Source organism: Gordionus sp. m RMFG-2023, chromosome 2 (assembly GCF_954871325.1).
Source record: "Gordionus sp. m RMFG-2023 chromosome 2, tfGorSpeb1-WG-v2, whole genome shotgun sequence".
Lineage (NCBI taxonomy): Eukaryota > Metazoa > Nematomorpha > Gordioida > Chordodea > Parachordodidae > Gordionus > Gordionus sp. m RMFG-2023.
In genome coordinates this window covers 20,917,853-20,939,153 of record NC_088776.1, presented here as the reverse complement: position 1 = coordinate 20,939,153, position 21,301 = coordinate 20,917,853, and the positions used below count along the sequence as shown (strand labels likewise).

The 21,301-nt window shown below is 27.0% G+C and overlaps 1 protein-coding gene across 1 annotated transcript in view; it reads right to left on the bottom strand.

Moving 5' to 3' along the window:
• Positions 1 to 21,301, bottom strand: part of LOC135924165 (uncharacterized) — a 50,779-nt gene that overhangs the window by 3,682 nt on the left and 25,796 nt on the right. The window contains exons 4-13 of the mRNA XM_065459214.1: positions 16,350 to 16,469; positions 15,369 to 15,709; positions 13,695 to 15,021; positions 13,598 to 13,632; positions 13,046 to 13,097; positions 12,863 to 13,000; positions 10,231 to 10,339; positions 9,791 to 9,867; positions 9,629 to 9,744; positions 8,392 to 8,427 (exon numbers count right to left, since the gene is read on the bottom strand). Of these exons, the coding sequence (XP_065315286.1) occupies positions 8,392 to 8,427; positions 9,629 to 9,744; positions 9,791 to 9,867; positions 10,231 to 10,339; positions 12,863 to 13,000; positions 13,046 to 13,097; positions 13,598 to 13,632; positions 13,695 to 15,021; positions 15,369 to 15,709; positions 16,350 to 16,469 (2,351 nt within the window). The remainder of the gene's footprint in view (positions 1 to 8,391; positions 8,428 to 9,628; positions 9,745 to 9,790; positions 9,868 to 10,230; positions 10,340 to 12,862; positions 13,001 to 13,045; positions 13,098 to 13,597; positions 13,633 to 13,694; positions 15,022 to 15,368; positions 15,710 to 16,349; positions 16,470 to 21,301) is intronic.

The following is a 21,301-nucleotide window of genomic DNA, read 5'->3' as shown; positions in this document are numbered from 1 at the left end:
AATTATATTATGTAATAGATAGGTGGGCGCGGGCCGTGAAATTACGCGTGACCCATCGTGTCACGGTGGGTCACGGCGTGAGTGTGAATAAATTTTAAATCCCAAGGCGTGACGGGCCTTCCCAAAATTTCCCCTGGCGTGATCGGGCGTGAACTAAATTTCCCGTGAATCACGGAAATTTAAATTTTTAAAATTGTTTTTTTATAAATATAAATTTGCAATTTTATAATTATAAATTTTTTTAATTATATTATATATTTTCTTATTTAATTTATTTCTTTTTTAAAAAAGAATAACTAATGTAAACTAAAAATCTTTCGCATTTTATAAATACCAGAGAGTATCTAGATATAAAAATGTAGTATCTGTATCTAGATAGATTTTTTAGAAAGGTATCTGTATCTAGATATTTTTTAGAGGTATCTGTTTTTAGATACATTTTATATACCCCTTTTTTTATTATAATTAAAAATATTTGACTATAAAATTTATTTTATTTCATATGAGCTTATGAAATAAATAAATAAATATATATATATTATATATTTATATTTATTAATACTATAATAAAGAATTGTATATACATAAAATATTAAAACTTATATATAAAAAATATATAAAAATATTCATTAATTTAAATATTATGTCCGAGTTTATCAATAAACCATACAAATTTTAATATTACAATATGGAAATGGTAAATTTTATTTTATAACTAAATTTTTAAGTTTATATATTTATTTAGATCTATATCGATGAAGAAGAGGAAGCGATAACAAGTTCTATTGCTTTACCATGGCCAATTTATAGAGCATATTTTAAAATAATATCTCAAAACAAAGAAAACAATTCTCTGATGGTAAAATGTTTGCCGTGTCTACCTAAAAATACAAAAATATCCGTCAGTATGACTTCAACGTGCAATATCGTGAAGCACATAAGGGTATAGATATTATATATTTAAAATTCTAATTTAAATTTTAAGAGAAAACATCCAACCTTGTTAACAAAAAGTAAAATAAAACTACCAAAGAAAATATTGGACAAGGCTCATCCTCCAATAATATTTTTGCTAAAAGACCTTTGACTTTAACTCAAGGCACTTTAGATAATTTAATTATTGCTTTTATTATAGATGGCATGCAGCCATTTTCAATTGTTGAAAATCCTTCTTTTAAAAAAATGATCAACACTTTGGCTCCACACAAAAATATAATTTGCCGACAGACAGTTGTTGGTAGAATTTCCCAAAGATGGGAAAATGAAAAGAAAGAAATAATTAAAAGTCTTATAGAACCATCATTAATATGCACAAAAGCAGATTGTTGGAGTGCCTATCGCCGGTATAGCTAACATTTAAATTTGTATAATAATTAATTAAGAATAAATTATTTCAGCAATTTTAAGAAATTTTAATTTTTAGTTCATACATAGGAGTAACCGCTCACTATATAAATCCAATAAGTTTGGAAAGAAAAATTATAGCGTTGGCTTGTAAAAGAATGACTGGTAGTCATACATATGATAAAATAGCAAAAAATTTACAAGATATAGCTAAGGATTATTGCATTCAAAATAAAATTTCAAAGACCATTACAGATAATGCCAAAAATTTTATAAAATGTTTTAGGTTTATTTTATTATAAATAAATATAAACATAATATATGATTGATTACTTAATTTATTAAAGAGTTTTCAAGCCAATTGAAAATAATACAAGTGAATCAATTGATGATCTGGAAGATGAAGCAGTTGTGCCAATTTCTATATCAAATCTTTGTAATACTGCACAGGATTCTGAATTATCAGAATCATTTAGTTTACCTCATCACCAATGTTGTGCCAGTCACACATTGAATCTTATAGCCACTGTGGATGCCAATAGAGCCATGCAGTGTAAACAATATCAAAGGGTAAAACTAATTTTAATTAAATAAGTAATATTTTCTTCATTAGATATACAGCACAACACTACATAAATGCCAAAATATATGGAATAGGCAAAATAAGTCTCCTATTTCATCTGAGATTATTAAGGAATATATTGGTCGTTATTTTATATGTCCTAATATAACTAGATGGAACTCCACCTATAATGCCTTACAATTAATGTCAGAAATTATAAAAGCTAAATCTGACAAAGTGGACAAGATATGTGATGGAATAAAACTACCTAGGTTTTTACCTAATGAATGTGATTTTATTCATGAATATTGTTTAGTAAGTTATAAATAATATTTATATATATAGCATTATTTTAAATTAGCTAATGAAGCCAATAGCTAATTCCCTTGATATTTTGCAGGGAGATAAGTATATGTACACAGCTTATTATTGTGCAACTATTTCACAACTTATTATTGTGCAACTATTTCACAACTTATTATCAAATTAAAGAATTTTAAAGAAATGAACCTGAGATTCTGTTTACCACTCTTAGATGCCTTACTTAAAGGGATTGAGGATAGGTAAATTAATATAATAAATTAATAATATTTAATAATTCTAGGTTTATTGTGACCTTATTTGAAGATGATAATATTATAGCAACCATGCTCCACCCTTTTTTTAAACTTGATTGGACATGGTTGCAAATGGAAGAAAATCTTAATAAAAGAAAACAATTGATACAAAGATTAGCTGGTGAATTATCAAAGTCATCAACTGACTGCAAGCAAATAACCTGCCAAAAAAAACAAATAATTTAATTTCAGATTTTTTTCAATACCCTACAGCAGATATAATTTCTAATAATGATTTAAATTTTGATAATCAACAAATTTTAAATAATTTTTTCAAAAATGAATCTAGAGATTTTAGCATTTTTAAAGAATACCCTGATATAAAATTGTTATTTATTAAATATAACACTACAATTCCTTCAAGCGCCCCTGTGGAAAAACTATTTAGTGTTAATGTCTTTACAGATAAACGAGGATGCCTAAATGATCAAAATTTTGAAAATATTTTATTACTGAAATCTAATAATTATTTAATCATATATTTTCATATATTATATTAAAATCATTATTTTAGTTATATTCTGATAAATGTTATATCGCGTCAATAAATTTTTTAGCTCATTTCATGAATTTTCACAATATAATATTAATTTAGGTTTATGCAAACCTATAAGAGCATAATAAAAAATGTATCTGTATCTAGATAACTTTTGAGACTATGTATCTGTATCTAGATCCATTTAAAAGGTATCTTTTAACAACTCTGATCAGAATCATCTATAAATTCTCTAAATTTTTTTTTAGAATATACGGTCTTTTATGAGTGTAGTATGAATTAGGAAAGTGATAGTTGGTATTGACCATTTAGAATATACGGTTTTTTATGAGTTTGGGATAAGTTAGGAAAGTTATAAATGATAGTTGGCATCGACTTATGCATATCATCTAATTTTATATCATTTAACATTTTTATGATTGTTTTATATATATCATTTTCTTCTTTTATTAAAAACTTTAGTCATTTGAAATTCGGATCTAGAATCAAGCCTACCTAATGTAATGGCTGCATAATAATATTTTAAAAGAAATCTTGTTCTGTATTTTAAGGTTTTGATTATTATTGTATCACGCTCAGAAGGTTAACAAAATTTTATTAATTTTTGTTTCCATAGAAAAACTTTATTTATTGTGGGACGAGAATCTGCTCTCAGATTATCCGAGCATTCTTTAAATATTGATAAAAATTTATCTAACTCTTGTATGATACTGATATCAATTGTGGCTAATATATTTATTTTTGCCTGCTAAACAAGTACACCTGTATTTCAGAATATGATTTTAAGAAACTCTGTATCATGATATATACAGAGTTCCATCTCGTTATTCTTGCTATTACGTCTTGTTTAAGGGTGTGGCTTAGTTTCATATTAGCTGTAAATTGTTTGAAATATTGTACTATTTTTTTACATCATTTATATTTAAGGCTATTTCAGATAAACAATTGTCAAAAATATAATGCATAACATTATTTAGTATATATACATGCTAGCGTTTCGTCATCTTTGAATGCACTTATAAAATTTGCTCCGTTATCACTCACAACTATACATTTATTTAATTTTCTACTTCTGTATATTCTCCTAAAATTGAATTGACTACACTTTTAATTTTGACATTTTTTTCATCCATTGCCCTTGTGGCCATAACAAATGTTTTTAATTTAAAATCCTTAATGATAATATGTCCTGTAATGGTTAAAAAACTTAGATTTTTATAGTCATCCGTCAAATATCAGTGATTATGGACAAGTAATTATTAATGATCATGCTTTTAATCTTAAATTTTATTTTATAGTATATTTTTGGATCTATAGTATTCATGAGAGTTTTCCGGTTCACAACTTTTATATTTTGTTATCCATATGTAACACCAACATTTATCTCTTGGCCTAGCTATAAAATCCTTCACTTTCTGTTGCATTTAAAGATTGAAGATCTTTATAAATAAAATATAACTGATTTTTCTGTAAGTTTAAGCAAAATTTAGCATAAAGTCTCGCGATAAAAAACACCTAAACATAAAAAGAAAATAGAACTAACAAAGTGATACCGGATGGTGTTTATCAGAGTGTTTAAAAGATACTTTTTAAATGGATCTAGATACAGATACATAGTCTCAAAAGTTATCTAGATACAGATACAGCGTCTAAAAAGTTATCAAGATACAGACACAATTTTTAAATGTATCTGTATACAGATACATTTTTTATTATGCTCTTATAGGTTTGCATAAACCTAAATTAATATTATATTGTGAAAATTCATGAAATGAGCTAAAAAATTTATTGACGCGATATAACATTTATCAGAATATAACTAAAATAATGATTTTAATATAATATATGAAAATATATGATTAAATAATTATTAGATTTCAGTAATAAAATATTTTCAAAATTTTGATCATTTAGGCATCCTCGTTTATCTGTAAAGACATTAACACTAAATAGTTTTTCCACAGGGGCGCTTGAAGGAATTGTAGTGTTATATTTAATAAATAACAATTTTATATCAGGGTATTCTTTAAAAATGCTAAAATCTCTAGATTCATTTTTGAAAAAATTATTTAAAATTTGTTGATTATCAAAATTTAAATCATTATTAGAAATTATATCTGCTGTAGGGTATTGAAAAAAATCTGAAATTAAATTATTTGTTTTTTTTGGCAGGTTATTTGCTTGCAGTCAGTTGATGACTTTGATAATTCACCAGCTAATCTTTGTATCAATTGTTTTCTTTTATTAAGATTTTCTTCCATTTGCAACCATGTCCAATCAAGTTTAAAAAAAGGGTGGAGCATGGTTGCTATAATATTATCATCTTCAAATAAGGTCACAATAAACCTAGAATTATTAAATATTATTAATTTATTATATTAATTTACCTATCCTCAATCCCTTTAAGTAAGGCATCTAAGAGTGGTAAACAGAATCTCAGGTTCATTTCTTTAAAATTCTTTAATTTGATAATAAGTTGTGAAATAGTTGCACAATAATAAGTTGTGAAATAGTTGCACAATAATAAGCTGTGTACATATACTTATCTCCCTGCAAAATATCAAGGGAATTAGCTATTGGCTTCATTAGCTAATTTAAAATAATGCTATATATATAAATATTATTTATAACTTACTAAACAATATTCATGAATAAAATCACATTCATTAGGTAAAAACCTAGGTAGTTTTATTCCATCACATATCTTGTCCACTTTGTCAGATTTAGCTTTTATAATTTCTGACATTAATTGTAAGGCATTATAGGTGGAGTTCCATCTAGTTATATTAGGACATATAAAATAACGACCAATATATTCCTTAATAATCTCAGATGAAATAGGAGACTTATTTTGCCTATTCCATATATTTTGGCATTTATGTAGTGTTGTGCTGTATATCTAATGAAGAAAATATTACTTATTTAATTAAAATTAGTTTTACCCTTTGATATTGTTTACACTGCATGGCTCTATTGGCATCCACAGTGGCTATAAGATTCAATGTGTGACTGGCACAACATTGGTGATGAGGTAAACTAAATGATTCTGATAATTCAGAATCCTGTGCAGTATTACAAAGATTTGATATAGAAATTGGCACAACTGCTTCATCTTCCAGATCATCAATTGATTCACTTGTATTATTTTCAATTGGCTTGAAAACTCTTTAATAAATTAAGTAATCAATCATATATTATGTTTATATTTATTTATAATAAAATAAACCTAAAACATTTTATAAAATTTTTGGCATTATCTGTAATGGTCTTTGAAATTTTATTTTGAATGCAATAATCCTTAGCTATATCTTGTAAATTTTTTGCTATTTTATCATATGTATGACTACCAGTCATTCTTTTACAAGCCAACGCTATAATTTTTCTTTCCAAACTTATTGGATTTATATAGTGAGCGGTTACTCCTATGTATGAACTAAAAATTAAAATTTCTTAAAATTGCTGAAATAATTTATTCTTAATTAATTATTATACAAATTTAAATGTTAGCTATACCGGCGATAGGCACTCCAACAATCTGCTTTTGTGCATATTAATGATGGTTCTATAAGACTTTTAATTATTTCTTTCTTTTCATTTTCCCATCTTTGGGAAATTCTACCAACAACTGTCTGTCGGCAAATTATATTTTTGTGTGGAGCCAAAGTGTTGATCATTTTTTTAAAAGAAGGATTTTCAACAATTGAAAATGGCTGCATGCCATCTATAATAAAAGCAATAATTAAATTATCTAAAGTGCCTTGAGTTAAAGTCAAAGGTCTTTTAGCAAAAATATTATTGGAGGATGAGCCTTTTCCAATATTTTCTTTGGTAGTTTTATTTTACTTTTTGTTAACAAGGTTGGATGTTTTCTCTTAAAATTTAAATTAGAATTTTAAATATATAATATCTATACCCTTATGTGCTTCACGATATTGCACGTTGAAGTCATACTGACGGATATTTTTGTATTTTTAGGTAGACACGGCAAACATTTTACCATCAGAGAATTGTTTTCTTTGTTTTGAGATATTATTTTAAAATATGCTCTATAAATTGGCCATGGTAAAGCAATAGAACTTGTTGTTGCTTCCTCTTCTTCATCGATATAGATCTAAATAAATATATAAACTTAAAAATTTAGTTATAAAATAAAATTTACCATTTCCATATTGTAATATTAAAATTTGTATGGTTTATTGATAAACTCGGACATAATATTTAAATTAATGAATATTTTTTTATATTTTTTATATATAAGTTTTAATATTTTATGTATATATAATTCTTTATTATAGTATTAATAAATATTAATATATAATATATATATATTTATTTCATAAGCTCATATGAAATAAAATAAATTTTACAGTCAAATATTTTTATTTATAATAAAAAAGGGGTATATAAAATGTATCTTAAAAAGTATCTAAAAACAGATACAGATACCTCTAAAAAAATATATAGATACAGATACTACATTTTTATATCTAGATACTTTAACAACTCTGATTCTGATGAAGCATCAACATCACCGATGAAAGCTGTGAGGATGAACTTAAAAAATTCATATAAGATAAATAACGACAATATTTTGAAGTTTTGGAAGCAGGAATATTCATTTCCTTTTTTGAGAAAATTATCGAGTAAAATTTTGTCAGCTGCAAGTTCGGCTTCTAGTGAAAATTTATTTTCTGTAGCCAATCTCGTATTAGAGGAAAGGCGTACACAATTGAAATAAAAAAGGATGGACATTCTTCTTTTTCTAAATAAATTTCGATTTATAGATTATATTTATTTTTTGTTATTAATATGGATTATGAAATTAGAGAAATAAATAGAATGAATTCAAAAAAGTGTGAAATTATAGCAATAGTTTGGAAAAATTTAAAAACGCCATGAATTTTCGGGCGTGAATCAAAATATTGCTTGTCATGAGGGGGCAGGTCGGGTCGAAAATTTTTTAATGGTAAGCGTGAATGGGCGTGAATTTCTTTCATAACCACCGTGAGTGGGCGGGTCGTGAATGAAAAATTAGGCCCACGCCCACCTCTAATAGATTCTATGAGTGTTAGTTAGTGTTTACTTTCACCAAACATTATATTAATCATAATAATATATAATCATTATAACCATATCTAATTGACGAATATAATTATTCATGTTGTATAAATTTTTTAAAAAAATACCGCCCGGCCTAGGTATTTTTTAAAAAAAATTTTTTTAGGCCCGGCACGGGTTTTTAAAAAAAGATTTTCAGGCCCGACCAGGCCCGGGTATATTTTAAAAATTTTAAATACGGTCCGGCCCTGGTATCCGGGCCGGGCCTGCAGGTCTCTGGTAATTTATTATAAAAAAATTTTTTTAAATTTTACTTGTAATTCACCCTTCGTCTCAAAATTAGGATTGTTCTGAAGAGATAAACAAAATTAAAGAAAATGCTTTAGTCAGGATATTACTTATGAATAATCTATATATGAAATGAAGTGGGGGGGGGGGGGTTTAGGAGTCATTTACCTCCAGATTTTCAACAGATAGATTTTCTAAGGGGATATAAAATAAAAAAAATTGGGGAGGGAAGGATATAAAGTAAGTCTAGGCGTGTTGCTAGATCGTATTTCCAAATTTTAAATTGTAAAATTAAATTTATGGGTATCGAACCCAAAGCTGTAAACCTGGTTTAGTGGGACTTGAAATGAATGCTGAAAACATGGATAAAATTGGATAGTTTTTGTAGAGAACCGAACCCATTAATAAATTTGCCTGTGTAACGTGATATTTTAACTTAAATATAATTTAACTCCCTTTAGTAGTACTGACATTTATGACTGACGTATAATGTTAAAAGTTTATCATTTAGTAATACTAACTGACATGTAATGTCAAAAGTTTCTATTATTTAGTAATACTGACATGTAATGTTAAAAATTAATATATAGCAATATTGACATGACAGGTGATCCTTAAAGTGTATATGTCTAGCTATATTGGCACTTATGAGCGACAGATAATTAAAATTTTCGAATATAATAGTATAAAATCTGATATTTAGTTATATAACATCTAAATTTTATTTTCAACTTTTTCGGATACCAACCTTATACAAACTAGATTAATAAAATTAAAATTCAATTCAAAATTTAATTTCGAAATTCAAATTTAATATCAAAAATTAAATTTACAAGAATTTTATTAAATAAAAAAAACTGCATGATCATATAACTCTTGCTATCAATTTACATTGCAATTAAGATCTTTGTTATTTATCAACTCCCTCCTTAATACCAATTATCAAAAGGTGAGTTAATCTATCATAATGATATCTTAACTCAGAGGTATTTGATATGGGGAGTGTAACACGCTACACCGGTTCTAATACCTTACTTATTTATAAAAAAAATAGCAAATAAATTAAGGCATTTATAAAGTAATCACGCTTTGCCTTAGCCAAACCTTTGGCCGTTTAAGGAGGAGGAAAAAAGAAGTGATCTGGAAATGGGGAAGGATTCTGCCGAGAAAGGCAAGTGGGAGTTAAAATTGATAAAGCTAGCAACGCCGATGTGAATCCTCCTTAAGTTAAAACCCCTGGTATGAATAAATAAAAGGTATTACCAAGTCAATTCTCTCTAGAACGTGAAAAGGTAATTCAAAATACCTTTGGTACAAAGTATAATTTGCTGGCTTATATTTGTACTCTAATTCTGTTTTCTTAGGGATCCAATCAAATTCTTTTTGAAAAGTTAAATATATATATTTTTCGATAAAAGATGTTACTTTGATCTTTTTCAATCTCCTTTTGAGGAATACCATTAGTTCCAGAAAAATGAGTTATAAATTGGGGCCCAATTACTCTATAGATTGTAAAAATTTATCATTTAAATCTTAAAATACCTATTAAAAAATAGCACCCATTTATTTTACTAACTAAATATAATTTTAGAAAATAATAGAGATAGATTCTTAATCACTAAAACAAAAATTGGGAATATCGCTTATATCTCCTAGAGAATTTTTTAAAAAAATTTGAAATTAATATTAATAGATGCTGGGGAAACTTGTATTTAAATTGAGTTTTTAAAAGATCGCTAAAATGTAGGAAATATTATTGCTCCCAATTTAATTTTTATAAAAAAATAAAAAACTATAATATAAAAGAGGGAATTAAAAAAAAATATAAATGATTTATATTAAAAAATATAAATTTCAAACCTTACTTTTCTAAATATATTTCTACGTTATTAGGCGAGTCTTTGATTAAGTCTTCGATTTCCACTTCTGATTTTCCATTCAATAAAATATTGTTCCATGATAAGATTTTATCTCCTTTTCCAAAAAATAAATAAATATATATTAGAAACTTGTTAATACAATTGGACGACGAAGTTTTTTATATTTAAAAAAATGATGAACCTCCTTTTATTACTGGAGGTGAAGGCGTTACTTTATTTTTGACGAACGTGTTCGTTTTTTACGTTCGTTTTTGTAATAGATTTAGAGATAAGTAAATACTTTAGTAACATCATATATTCAAGGAACTTATTTAATTATTACCAAAAGGTAAAATGTGTCCAAAAGCCAAAAAGTATAATATCAATTACAAAATATTCATGTTCCAATTTAAAGAGACACTTGATTCTAATATTTATTATTTTATATAATATAACTATAAGTAGCTGTTAATAATTTATTTTAGATTGTTGTATTTCATAGGTTTATTAAATTATTATAATATATACATCATTACATATTATATATATAAATATAAAACAGTTAATATCTTTTAGAATTTATTTATTTTTAATGTGATTCGTTAAATTTCAAAAAAATATAATCACATTTAATAGTATATTTCAAAATATCTAGTTATGGTAATTCTTTTGCAGAAATATAATACTTAAAATAACATAATTTATCATAAATAATGAAATTTATTTGAAATAAAAGTCGATAATATATCCCATAATAATATTTTCAGTGGTTAGGTTTGGGCTAATTTTATTTTACAACAATTCAGGGTTCAATTAAGGTTTTTAAATTTTGAATATTTCTCCCTCGTATATTTTAATTAAACGATTTGACGTTTTTTTTATAAAAATAAATAAATATATTATATAATCGATTGAGTAACTAATATAATATAAAAAAATTATTAATTTTATGTATAGGATTTTTATATTTAATCAATAAAAGGTAAATAATAAATATTATATTTTTAGGGCAATCAATCCTCTTCTATCGTATAGGAAAAATAAAATAAAATTATTCATAAAAAAGTATAATGAATTGGAAACTTAAAAAATTGTTAAATATATATAATTTAAGTTATTTGGGATCTTTGCCCTAATAGTTTATTCCTTTTGTTAAACTATTTTATCCATCGTTAGTTAAGGGCAAAAGAGTGATATGTAGAATTAAATTTATCCTTAACATGCTTAAATGAGTAACTGGAAGGAAAGAAAAAGTTAACTGTGATATTTAAATTTTTATGAAAATTAGCTTCGATATAAAGATTTAAACTTTAAAAAAATTGAGATAGAGTTGAAAAATTATTTGAACTATCATGTATCGTATATTATAAAGATGTCGGTATCACGTCAATTCGGCGCGGAAAATTCGGCGCGGCGACAATTCAGCGCGTATCTATTACAGTTGCAATTTATTATATATTACTTAATATAAAAAATTAAGGATGATTAAATAGAAATCTTTTGAATGTTGGTCCTATTAATTATTTCTTCATATTTATTTTTACAAAAATCTCAATTTTATTTACTAAATGTGCAATATCAAAAAAAATTAACAACCAATATTTATACCTATTTCCTTGGTTGACCAATTTACCACATATTGTATGATGATTAGTAGCCAATATTATAGCCGAGATTTTGGGCATAGAAGAAAGAAAGAAAAAGAAATATTTCGACCTCTATCTCGAATCTTACATAGTATTTTGGCTGGAATTTAAATCGACCGTTTTTTAAAATAGATCCAGCCATGATCCAAAAAAAATCAAATTAAGACTGAATCACTTTTTAGATTTACTAAAAATCCTTAAATTCTATTAATCCTTTTTAAAAAAAATATTATGCTTAGGCTAATTTTTTCCATTATATAAATCAAAAATTAAATGTGTAATATCAAAAAAAATTTACAACCAATATTAATACCTATTTCTTTGGTTGACCAATTTATCACATAAGATATGTTGATTAGTGACCAATGTTATGTAAGCCGAGATTTTGGGCATATTACTTATCAGGGAGGTATATTAAATTTTATAATTTTATTTATTTTTTTTATTGTCTAAAATTAGGCGTGAAAAGGGGATTTAAGATTTAACATTATAGTACTTATCAGGGGGGTATTTTGGGTCTATTTTTAAAAACGGTTGGTTAAGATTGTAGCCAAAATAATATATAAGATTAGATATAGAGGTCAACTCTTCCTTTTTCTTTCTCTTTCTTCCTTCTATGCGCAAAATCTCCAGGCTTACATAATATTGGCTACTAATCAACATACCTTATAATATGGTAAAATGGTCCATTAAAGAAATAGGTATAAATATTAGTTAATTTTTTTCGATATACATTTAGTAAATTTTTGTAAAAATAAATATGAAGAAATAATTAATAATACCAACATTCAAAATGACTTCTATTTAATCATCCTTATATTTTTATACTAAGTAATTTATAATAAATTGCAACTGTAATAGATACGCACCGAATTGTCATGCGCCGATTGACATGGAAGGAACCAAAGATGTCACTACGTCTACATATCAGTTCTAGATTTTGACATGTCTAAACAATATCAGATATTTTAAATATGATATGTATTGTATACCAATACTCATTTTTTGAATTTGTTCCGAGTTAACATGATAATTGATTATTTGTTCTATGTAGGCGTCATCTCCCTCTGTGATGTAACCATTATGTCCAGCTTTTTTGTACTTTAGTTTAACGCCAAATTTATCGACATCTAAGATTAATTATAGTTTATATTCAGAAGGAATTTAATATCAACTTGTCAAATATGGGGAACTGCGAAGAATGACTTTTACTATTTTTCCCATACTCTAAAAAAGCAAAATTTTACATTTGTAATTATTTTATAATTTTATTATAGCAACACTCCACAAAGAATGGATATACATAATAAACCTTTAATTATGAAGATTTTTAGCGTGAACCACTCTTACGATATTAAGTATGCGTTTATAATAAGCCTATTACGAATGCCATATAAATACTAAAAAAAAAAATTTAGAAATTTTGTTCAAAATTTTATTAGGATCAAAATCGAATCCATAGAAATTTCAACTTCTTTACATTAAAAAACCCCTAAAATTGAAATGTTTTTTATGTAATATTAGATAGTTCTTTATTATATTATTAGATGGCGTGATGCTTTTTTTTAAAATGAACGGTGGAGTTAGAACCCTAATCAGATAATTTACTATATAAAATTCTGGCATGAAATCAACCAAGCTTTCGCAATTGTGACTTACTATAAAATTGTTCTAGTAGCCCTATGTAGGTTTTTTTAAAACCTAATATATATATAGTAACATATTACCCTTTTTGTTTCATTGTTCTTTAACACTGACCCACCTAGATGTAGTATAAGTATATATTTTTTTAAAAAAATAAATGATTCAAATGGGTAAATTTACTTGACTCATTGTATGCAGTTGTTTTTACAATATACTTAAGTAGCTTGTCAGGATTATTACCACTAGAATGGGAATCAAAGGAATTGGGTATATTACATTTTTCAGAATATAAATCCCTTTTGTTGTTAGAACTTTTATGCTTCACTTCATGCCTGTTTAAAGCGACAGATCTGCGTCTAACTATTTCTTTTTCAATCATCATCTTTTTTCGTGCGATAGAATCGGTTTCCATGACATCTAAGCAGGTGTTAAGATCTAATTTGTCGAAAATATGATTCCTCAGGGTTGCCTCATCTTCTATCAAAGATGTTACCTTATTAGATGTATTAGAAATTGGAGAAGATGGGTTTGAATACATAGAGCTGTTGTTCAAACTCCTGCTGGTAGAATCAAATATGTGATTTAGCATTTTATTCGTCAATCTCAGTTTGCCTTTGATCTTAGAATCAAATTTATTTGTGAAATCTGAAAATGAATATAAATTATCTTGGGTATTAATAGACACATTGATTGCTTTTCCAAACATAGTATTATAGTAAGGCTTTTGTTTAAGAACAAGGTCGTCAACATTATTCCTGTCTGATATACTCTTCGCTCTATCAATTAATAATCTTTTAGAACTCTTAGAATCTGATTTAGTGGCTTTCACATGGTCATACTCACATCTAATGACATTACTAGCATATTCAGATTTTAAAAAAATCATACCCCTCTCCAATTGCTCTACCAGTTGTGTTCTAATATATTTATCTATCTCTGGTTTGATGAATATATTATTCGATATCAACGATAAAGTATTCCTGTTATCGAGATCTGCGAGATACTGTTTAAGTTTGATGTTATCTTTCAGACTTGAAGAAATAATGTTGTTTTGGCCATCGCTAAAACTTTTTTCGAGATGAATAAGTTTTTGCATGTAATATAAGTGCTTTAAGTCTCTCTCCAGTGGGAAAAGAAATATTTTTAAGGTATTAATGCCATTATTGTCGCAATTCAATGAATTCATAATTGCTTGTGAGTTATCCGCTGTAACAAAATGCGATACTTGATTCTCATCCAACATGGTTATGACTTTTAATAATTCCCCATAATTATAGTCATTTATATTGGATTTGATGTTTCTTAGGGTTTCATTGATCAAAAAATCATAAAATATTTTATTTGACTTAGTAATAGATGTTTCTGCATATTTTGATCCTATGACTTTCGTTTGATCATTAGTCACCTTGGAAGACAAAATTTTTATCAAATAGTTTAATGATTCTTCTATACTCACAATTTTGGCTGTTACTTCTTTTTGACAATCATTTGTGTTATTTGAAGATAGCTTTGAATTAAAGTTGAATAACAATTAAAAGCGATGCATTTCGATACTTAATCTAAATATTTTTATTATTTAATCAGAGGCATAACAGATACCGCCAAGGGTGTGAGATAGCCCCAGCCAAATTATTGCAGTCGGGAGCCTCAGAAAATTATAGGAAGTGGACAATAATTTGTTTTTTTGGAAGGTTTGCGTTATGCCTTTGATTTGGATCATAATTTTTAAACAGATTAAGATTAAGATAGATTTTAACTTTAAAATTAATGAATACTTATAATCTAATATAAGTATAAATTATTTCATTATTTAAGTTTTGAAATATTTTTGAATATTATTGATTTATTGAATACTTTTTGAGGTAAAGAATTGGATTTCGTTATCAAATTGGTATAGCCTGTATTGCCTTGAATATTTTTAATTTTACTTACGTTTGAGATATCGTTTTTCATATTGTCATTAAAATTAGTCCTGGAGCTCTTTATGTAATTGCTTAGCTTTTGATGAGTATCATCGTATAAAATAGGTGCAGTCATAATGTTTTGGGGCCCAGTCAATTTTGTGTAAATTCCTTGATTATTATTGACCAGAGAAGCAATCGGAAAATTATTTACCGACACAACTTCTATAGAGGGTGTTGTGCTTATATTTGGATCTTTAAAACTTTTATAAGAAGAAGAATTTTTGTCCATCTCTACAATTAAAAAGAATATTTAAAAAAATATTTCTTATTTGTATTTATCTTATTTATAAAAAAATAATAGTCAATAAATTTAGCAGCATTAAAAAAAATTCTATCATATAACAAAATTGGGGCGCGCTCCCAGCTTATATATATCTAGTGTTTTGTTTCAGGAATAAATATTTTGAATATATTTATAACTTTAAAAAAATACATATATAAAGTGAGACACATAGCATACCTTAAATATCCTTCCTAAAATCCTTATTAATTTTTAGAGGGATAAAAATTTTGGCCTAAATCATTTAATAATAATAAAAATTTAATAATTGGGAGGAATAAATTGTGTTTCCTTGCTTTCTCCCAGAATACGTTTATGTTTACATAATATCTCTAGGATAAATTTCTGACCCGTAAGGAATATTTATATAATAAAATTCATATTTTCTATAATAACATTTATTTAATGACAAATTTATAGTTAGAAAGTGGAATAACTTATTAAATAACATATAGTGTCCTTTCTCAAGCAGGTGGTGGCCTTTTACCATTTCATAGTGTCCTTTTCAATATTATTTAGATTCTGATAACACCATGTGTTTGAAAAAGAGCTATATTTGTAGAAGCAATAATTTATGACTTTAAATTTAACTTTTTGTCAGGTTGGTTTCCCTCGCTACTAAAACTTCTTTATCTATTAAAGAAAAATCTACAGTTTTGCTCCGTAATAAATTTGAATTCTGGCTTGATCGAGGGTTTTTAAGTTCGAAATCTAATTTATTTTTTTTTAAATATAAATTTTAAAATAATTACACTATAACCCGCAGGCGCGTAACCAAAGTGGAAATCTTCACCCCCACCTCCCTCCCCCCAATTCAAATTTGAATTCTCGTAAATATCATTACATTTAATAAACGCCCCCTCCCCCTCCCCGCCCTCAATCCCCATCTCATTCTTCCCCAAAAATGTACAATATATCATTATAAATAAGAATTTATAAGAAAAATTTGTAAAAGTTAATTTAAAAGAAAAATTAGTAAATGTTAATTTTAAAATAACGACTAATTAAAAAGTAAAACCCAAAATTATTTATTGGCCTAATAGTGTTTCCCCCACTATAAGAAACTCCTGGATACTTCTAATAACCCACTAAAATATATTTCAAAGATCCGAAATTTGAAAAACAAGGGAGGGAACGTTAGCCATCAAAACGCTAAAAAAAATGCTATAAACTGAAACATATTTTAAAAAATTTGTATTGTAATCATCTTCAATTACTTATGCATAGACATATGCGCCGGCCGGCCGTTAGCAGGCCGCTCAGTGGCGTAGCTAAGAATTTTCCTTAGAGGGGTCATACATATAAAAGCCTGGGGGCTTCGCCCCCAGACCCCCCTTTAACGAGCCTTCGGCCAGTTTATCTTATAAATCATATTTGTTTTTCTTATAATAAATATATTTTTTAAATGCATCAATAATATGTTGTTATAATTTAATAGGTTATTCTCAATGACTTTATAATAATACTATCCAGAATAATTTCAATAGTAATATAATATCCTTCCATAAACATCAAAAACAAAAAAATATAAATATTCATGGTATTTATTTGATATAAAGTCACTTTTGAGCCTTTTGAGCCTATAATCTAAAAAAAAAATTGGGAGGGAAAGGGAGTCCAAACCCAAACCCCCCCCTCCGTAACTACGCCACCGAGGCCGCTGATATTTTTGATCATACTAAAAACATCGCCGTTTATATTACGCCGGCCGCCCGTTAGCAGAACCCAGATATTTTTGATCAGACTTATGCCGGCCACCGCCGATATTCATAATGGCGAGCGCCTAATTTATTTTTGTAAATTTTCATATTTTAAACCTTTTTTATTCTAATGATTGGTCAACATCACTATTATAACTGTATAATGTCATCAGAAAAAATGACTAAATACAATAGATCTTACATTGGATATGCTAAATCTTGATAGCATTATTTGATACCAGTTATCAAATTGGCGATTTCAATGATGATAATAAAATAAGGCCACTCAGATGAGAACATTAAAATAAGTCCCAACGATACAGTATGGTTATGGTATATTAATTATAAGCATATCTCTACTAATAAAATTCTAATAAATAATGTTTAGAAAAGAATAAGAAAGCATTATCTAAACATCCAAACTATGAATCAGACTCGTTGAGGAAATATTAATTTTTCTTTCGAAATTAAAAGAAACAGCTATTAAATATTATGATAAAATTTAGAATTTATTATTAAACAACTTTAAGATGATATTAAATTAATAAATATAAAGATTTAAAACCAAGAGTAATATCGAATACAAATTATTCTCCGAAATTAAAAAATAAACAATAACAACACTTTCCTTATTTTGCTTATAACTCATTAACCATTGATTCCGCTGATGTTAGGTTTGAAGATCAATTAGGATTAATTAAGACTCTAAATATTGGCAGGTTTTGTTAATTAATCCTCACATCGTTCCGCCAACTTCACGGACCTTATTGGATGTTATAAAATTTTGGAGAGAAAATAGGATATAACTTTTGAATCTTTCCACGCTAGCTAAAATAATCCTCTATGTTCCGACAGCTTACCTTAAAGAATGGTTTACCGCTGGATTGACGTGAATTCAAGGAGATTCTTCTTATGTCTGACAAATTTGAATAGAATTATTTTTATACATGATAACTATAAAATTACAAAGTTGAGTTTGAATTTATAATTCGTTTTCTTCTTAATAAGATCTGAAAATATACCGATATCTCTGTGGTATATAATTTATTTTCAATTTAATTTCGCTTTTCTTAAAAAATTAGATTACCTATTTTAATATATATTAAAAAAATTTTATCTCAATGCGCCGATTTACGCTGGCTATGTTGAAGGCGGCTAAAAAGTGAAAACTCGCCCCGGCCCAAGAACTAGAGTAGCTAAAGACCAAGGAAACAATAAAAGAACCATAAGTGGTAAATCAAAACCTAGCTCTTCAAACCCTGAAAAGATGCAAAACTTTAATAAAGCAGAGGTCAAGTAAAATTTCAGTTCACAACCTACTGTTGACCTTCTTATCCATATACCCTATCTTGAACTTTCATTTCCATTACACCTGTAGGACTTAACATGTCAGAGTGTCTGATGGTATTAAGCTCATTCCTTGGGCCAAATGACAGCCTTTGGTTGCGGTAATCGGCTTTGGGGGGGGGGGGGGGGTATAAATAAACCCTTGTGTATCACTTTAAAGTAATAAAAATTTTCCCCAATACATTCCCCACCCCTCTCATAAAAAAAAATGAACACAATATATCATTACAATAAATCACATCTTAAATAAAATTAAGAAATAATGACTATAATAAAAATATTTGAGAAAAATAGATTTTTTTTAAGTGATAATTTTTTTTGGGTAAAACTATACAAAAAAATGATGGCGAAAAAATTTAACCAAAAGTCACCTCCCCCCTTACTAAAGTCCTGGATACACATATGTATTACTTGTAAATGGGCATTTGCCAAGTTGAATGCTCAATATACATTAGCTACTACCAAAATATCAAAGCGCAGTAAATATACTGCTTTAATTTACAGTTTTAAACCTTTATTACTAATAAGCAAGTGAACTTTGGAGAAAAATCGACTCGTTTTTTTATAAAATACTAAACAAAAATTAAATCATTACTCTGCATTCCCAATTAGCGCGAGTTCACAGCGAAGTATACAAGAATAAATATTATGGTAAACTGCACTGAGATAACAAAAAATGATATTTTATATATTTCGCCGCGAATTCGCGCTAACTGTGAATGCGCAGGGTTACGGGGGGCCCAAAAGGAAAATCTATATCTAAAAATATCGCATAAAATCTGCAGATCCACTAAGATTTATATTCATGGATTGATGACTACCAAATTTTTAACTACATAATATAAATATATTAGTTTTTTAATTTTTAATTTTGTCATATAATATATTTCATTGGTTTTAAATAGTCCACATAAAAATTATAATTATTAAAAATAAAATTGAAAACAGTGTAATTTTTTCCGGAGAATTATGGGATTTTTCCATATGACATTTTTTTAAGGTGTCTGTGGGATCTTTATTTTTTTCAGGAGATTTTAATGTCCAGGGGCTTTTTTATGGGAATATCTTCCAATACAATTTTTTCATTATCCGTCTTTCAATATAAAAAAAATTGGGGTAACGGAGATGTTTTCTATCTAAAGATTATTTTCTTAATCCTTGAGAGTTTTTCCGGGATTTTTTTTCCGGGATTCAATTCAATCAATATTATTTTAAAAAGATATATATTTATGCACCTTTTATGTATAAATTTTTGATTTATTACAAAATCGATAAAAATTTAAGACCCACAATTCTATTTCTATTTCTTCGAATTATTACTATTTCACAAATTATTCATATATCTTTATCTTATCATCCTTTTTCAATTTCCTCCTCCTCTTTAACATAAGAGCCTTTGAAATAGTTTTCAACTAGGAATTACTAGCCCAGCATACAAATAATTATTTTTTTAATCGTTGATATGACCATGGTTTTTGGAACAAGGATTAGATTATAAAACCTGCTTAAAGAGTGTTTACAAATTATAATTTTACAAGACAATTGAGATAATCATATATACTAATATAAATGTCGTAAGGGTTAGCAAATCTGACTTTTTAGCAATTTAAAACTTAAATCATGTAATTCTTTTAATGGCATTCTGATTATGCCGTAAGCGTATTCTAAAATGTATCAAGGACTTACCCTACGATCAGACAAATTTGCCGTAAACATTTGGAATCTAGGAAAATAATTCCCCGGAAGATTACTTCCTGGAAAAAAAATCCCCAGGAAAAAGAATTACCGGAAAATAATTCCTCGGAAAATAATTCCTCGGAAAATAATTCTCCAGTAAAAAACCCCCGGAAAAAAAATTCCCTTGGAAAATAATTCTCCGGCAAAAAATTCCCACAGAAAATAATTTCCATGAAAAAATTTCTCCGGAAAATAATTCACCTTTTGTGATCCTATAAAATATTAAATTATTTTTAGAAAATTAACAAAATAGAAAAAAAAATCTCCGGAAAAAAAATCCCCAAATAAAATATTTAAAATTTTTGAGAAATCAACAAAATAAAAAAAAAATTACTGTCAAATTTTTCCAAATAAAAATTTCCCAAATAAAATTGTTAAACAAAATTATGAATAATAACTAGTGACTAATATTAAACCTAACCAAATTTTTAAATTATTATTAATTAACCCTAACTAATATAATGTATAATGTTATGGCCTTATCTCGAACCCAGGTATGGTGAAAATTAAACAAAACAATATTTATAAAATAAACGAATTGGATACTTAATCTCTGTAATATTGAGCGCTCGTTTTGAGCCGAGCAAAACAGCTAACTCTATTATTAGTAGCTAAGCCTCAGTTTATTGATATATGGCCAGCCCATATTTTTTATTTTGGTCCAGATTTATAAATTCATACCATTTTTTGACCCGGATCTGCACTACTTTAATTAAATCAAAATGTTTTTCCAAATTTTCTCGAAGATTAGAGGTTTTA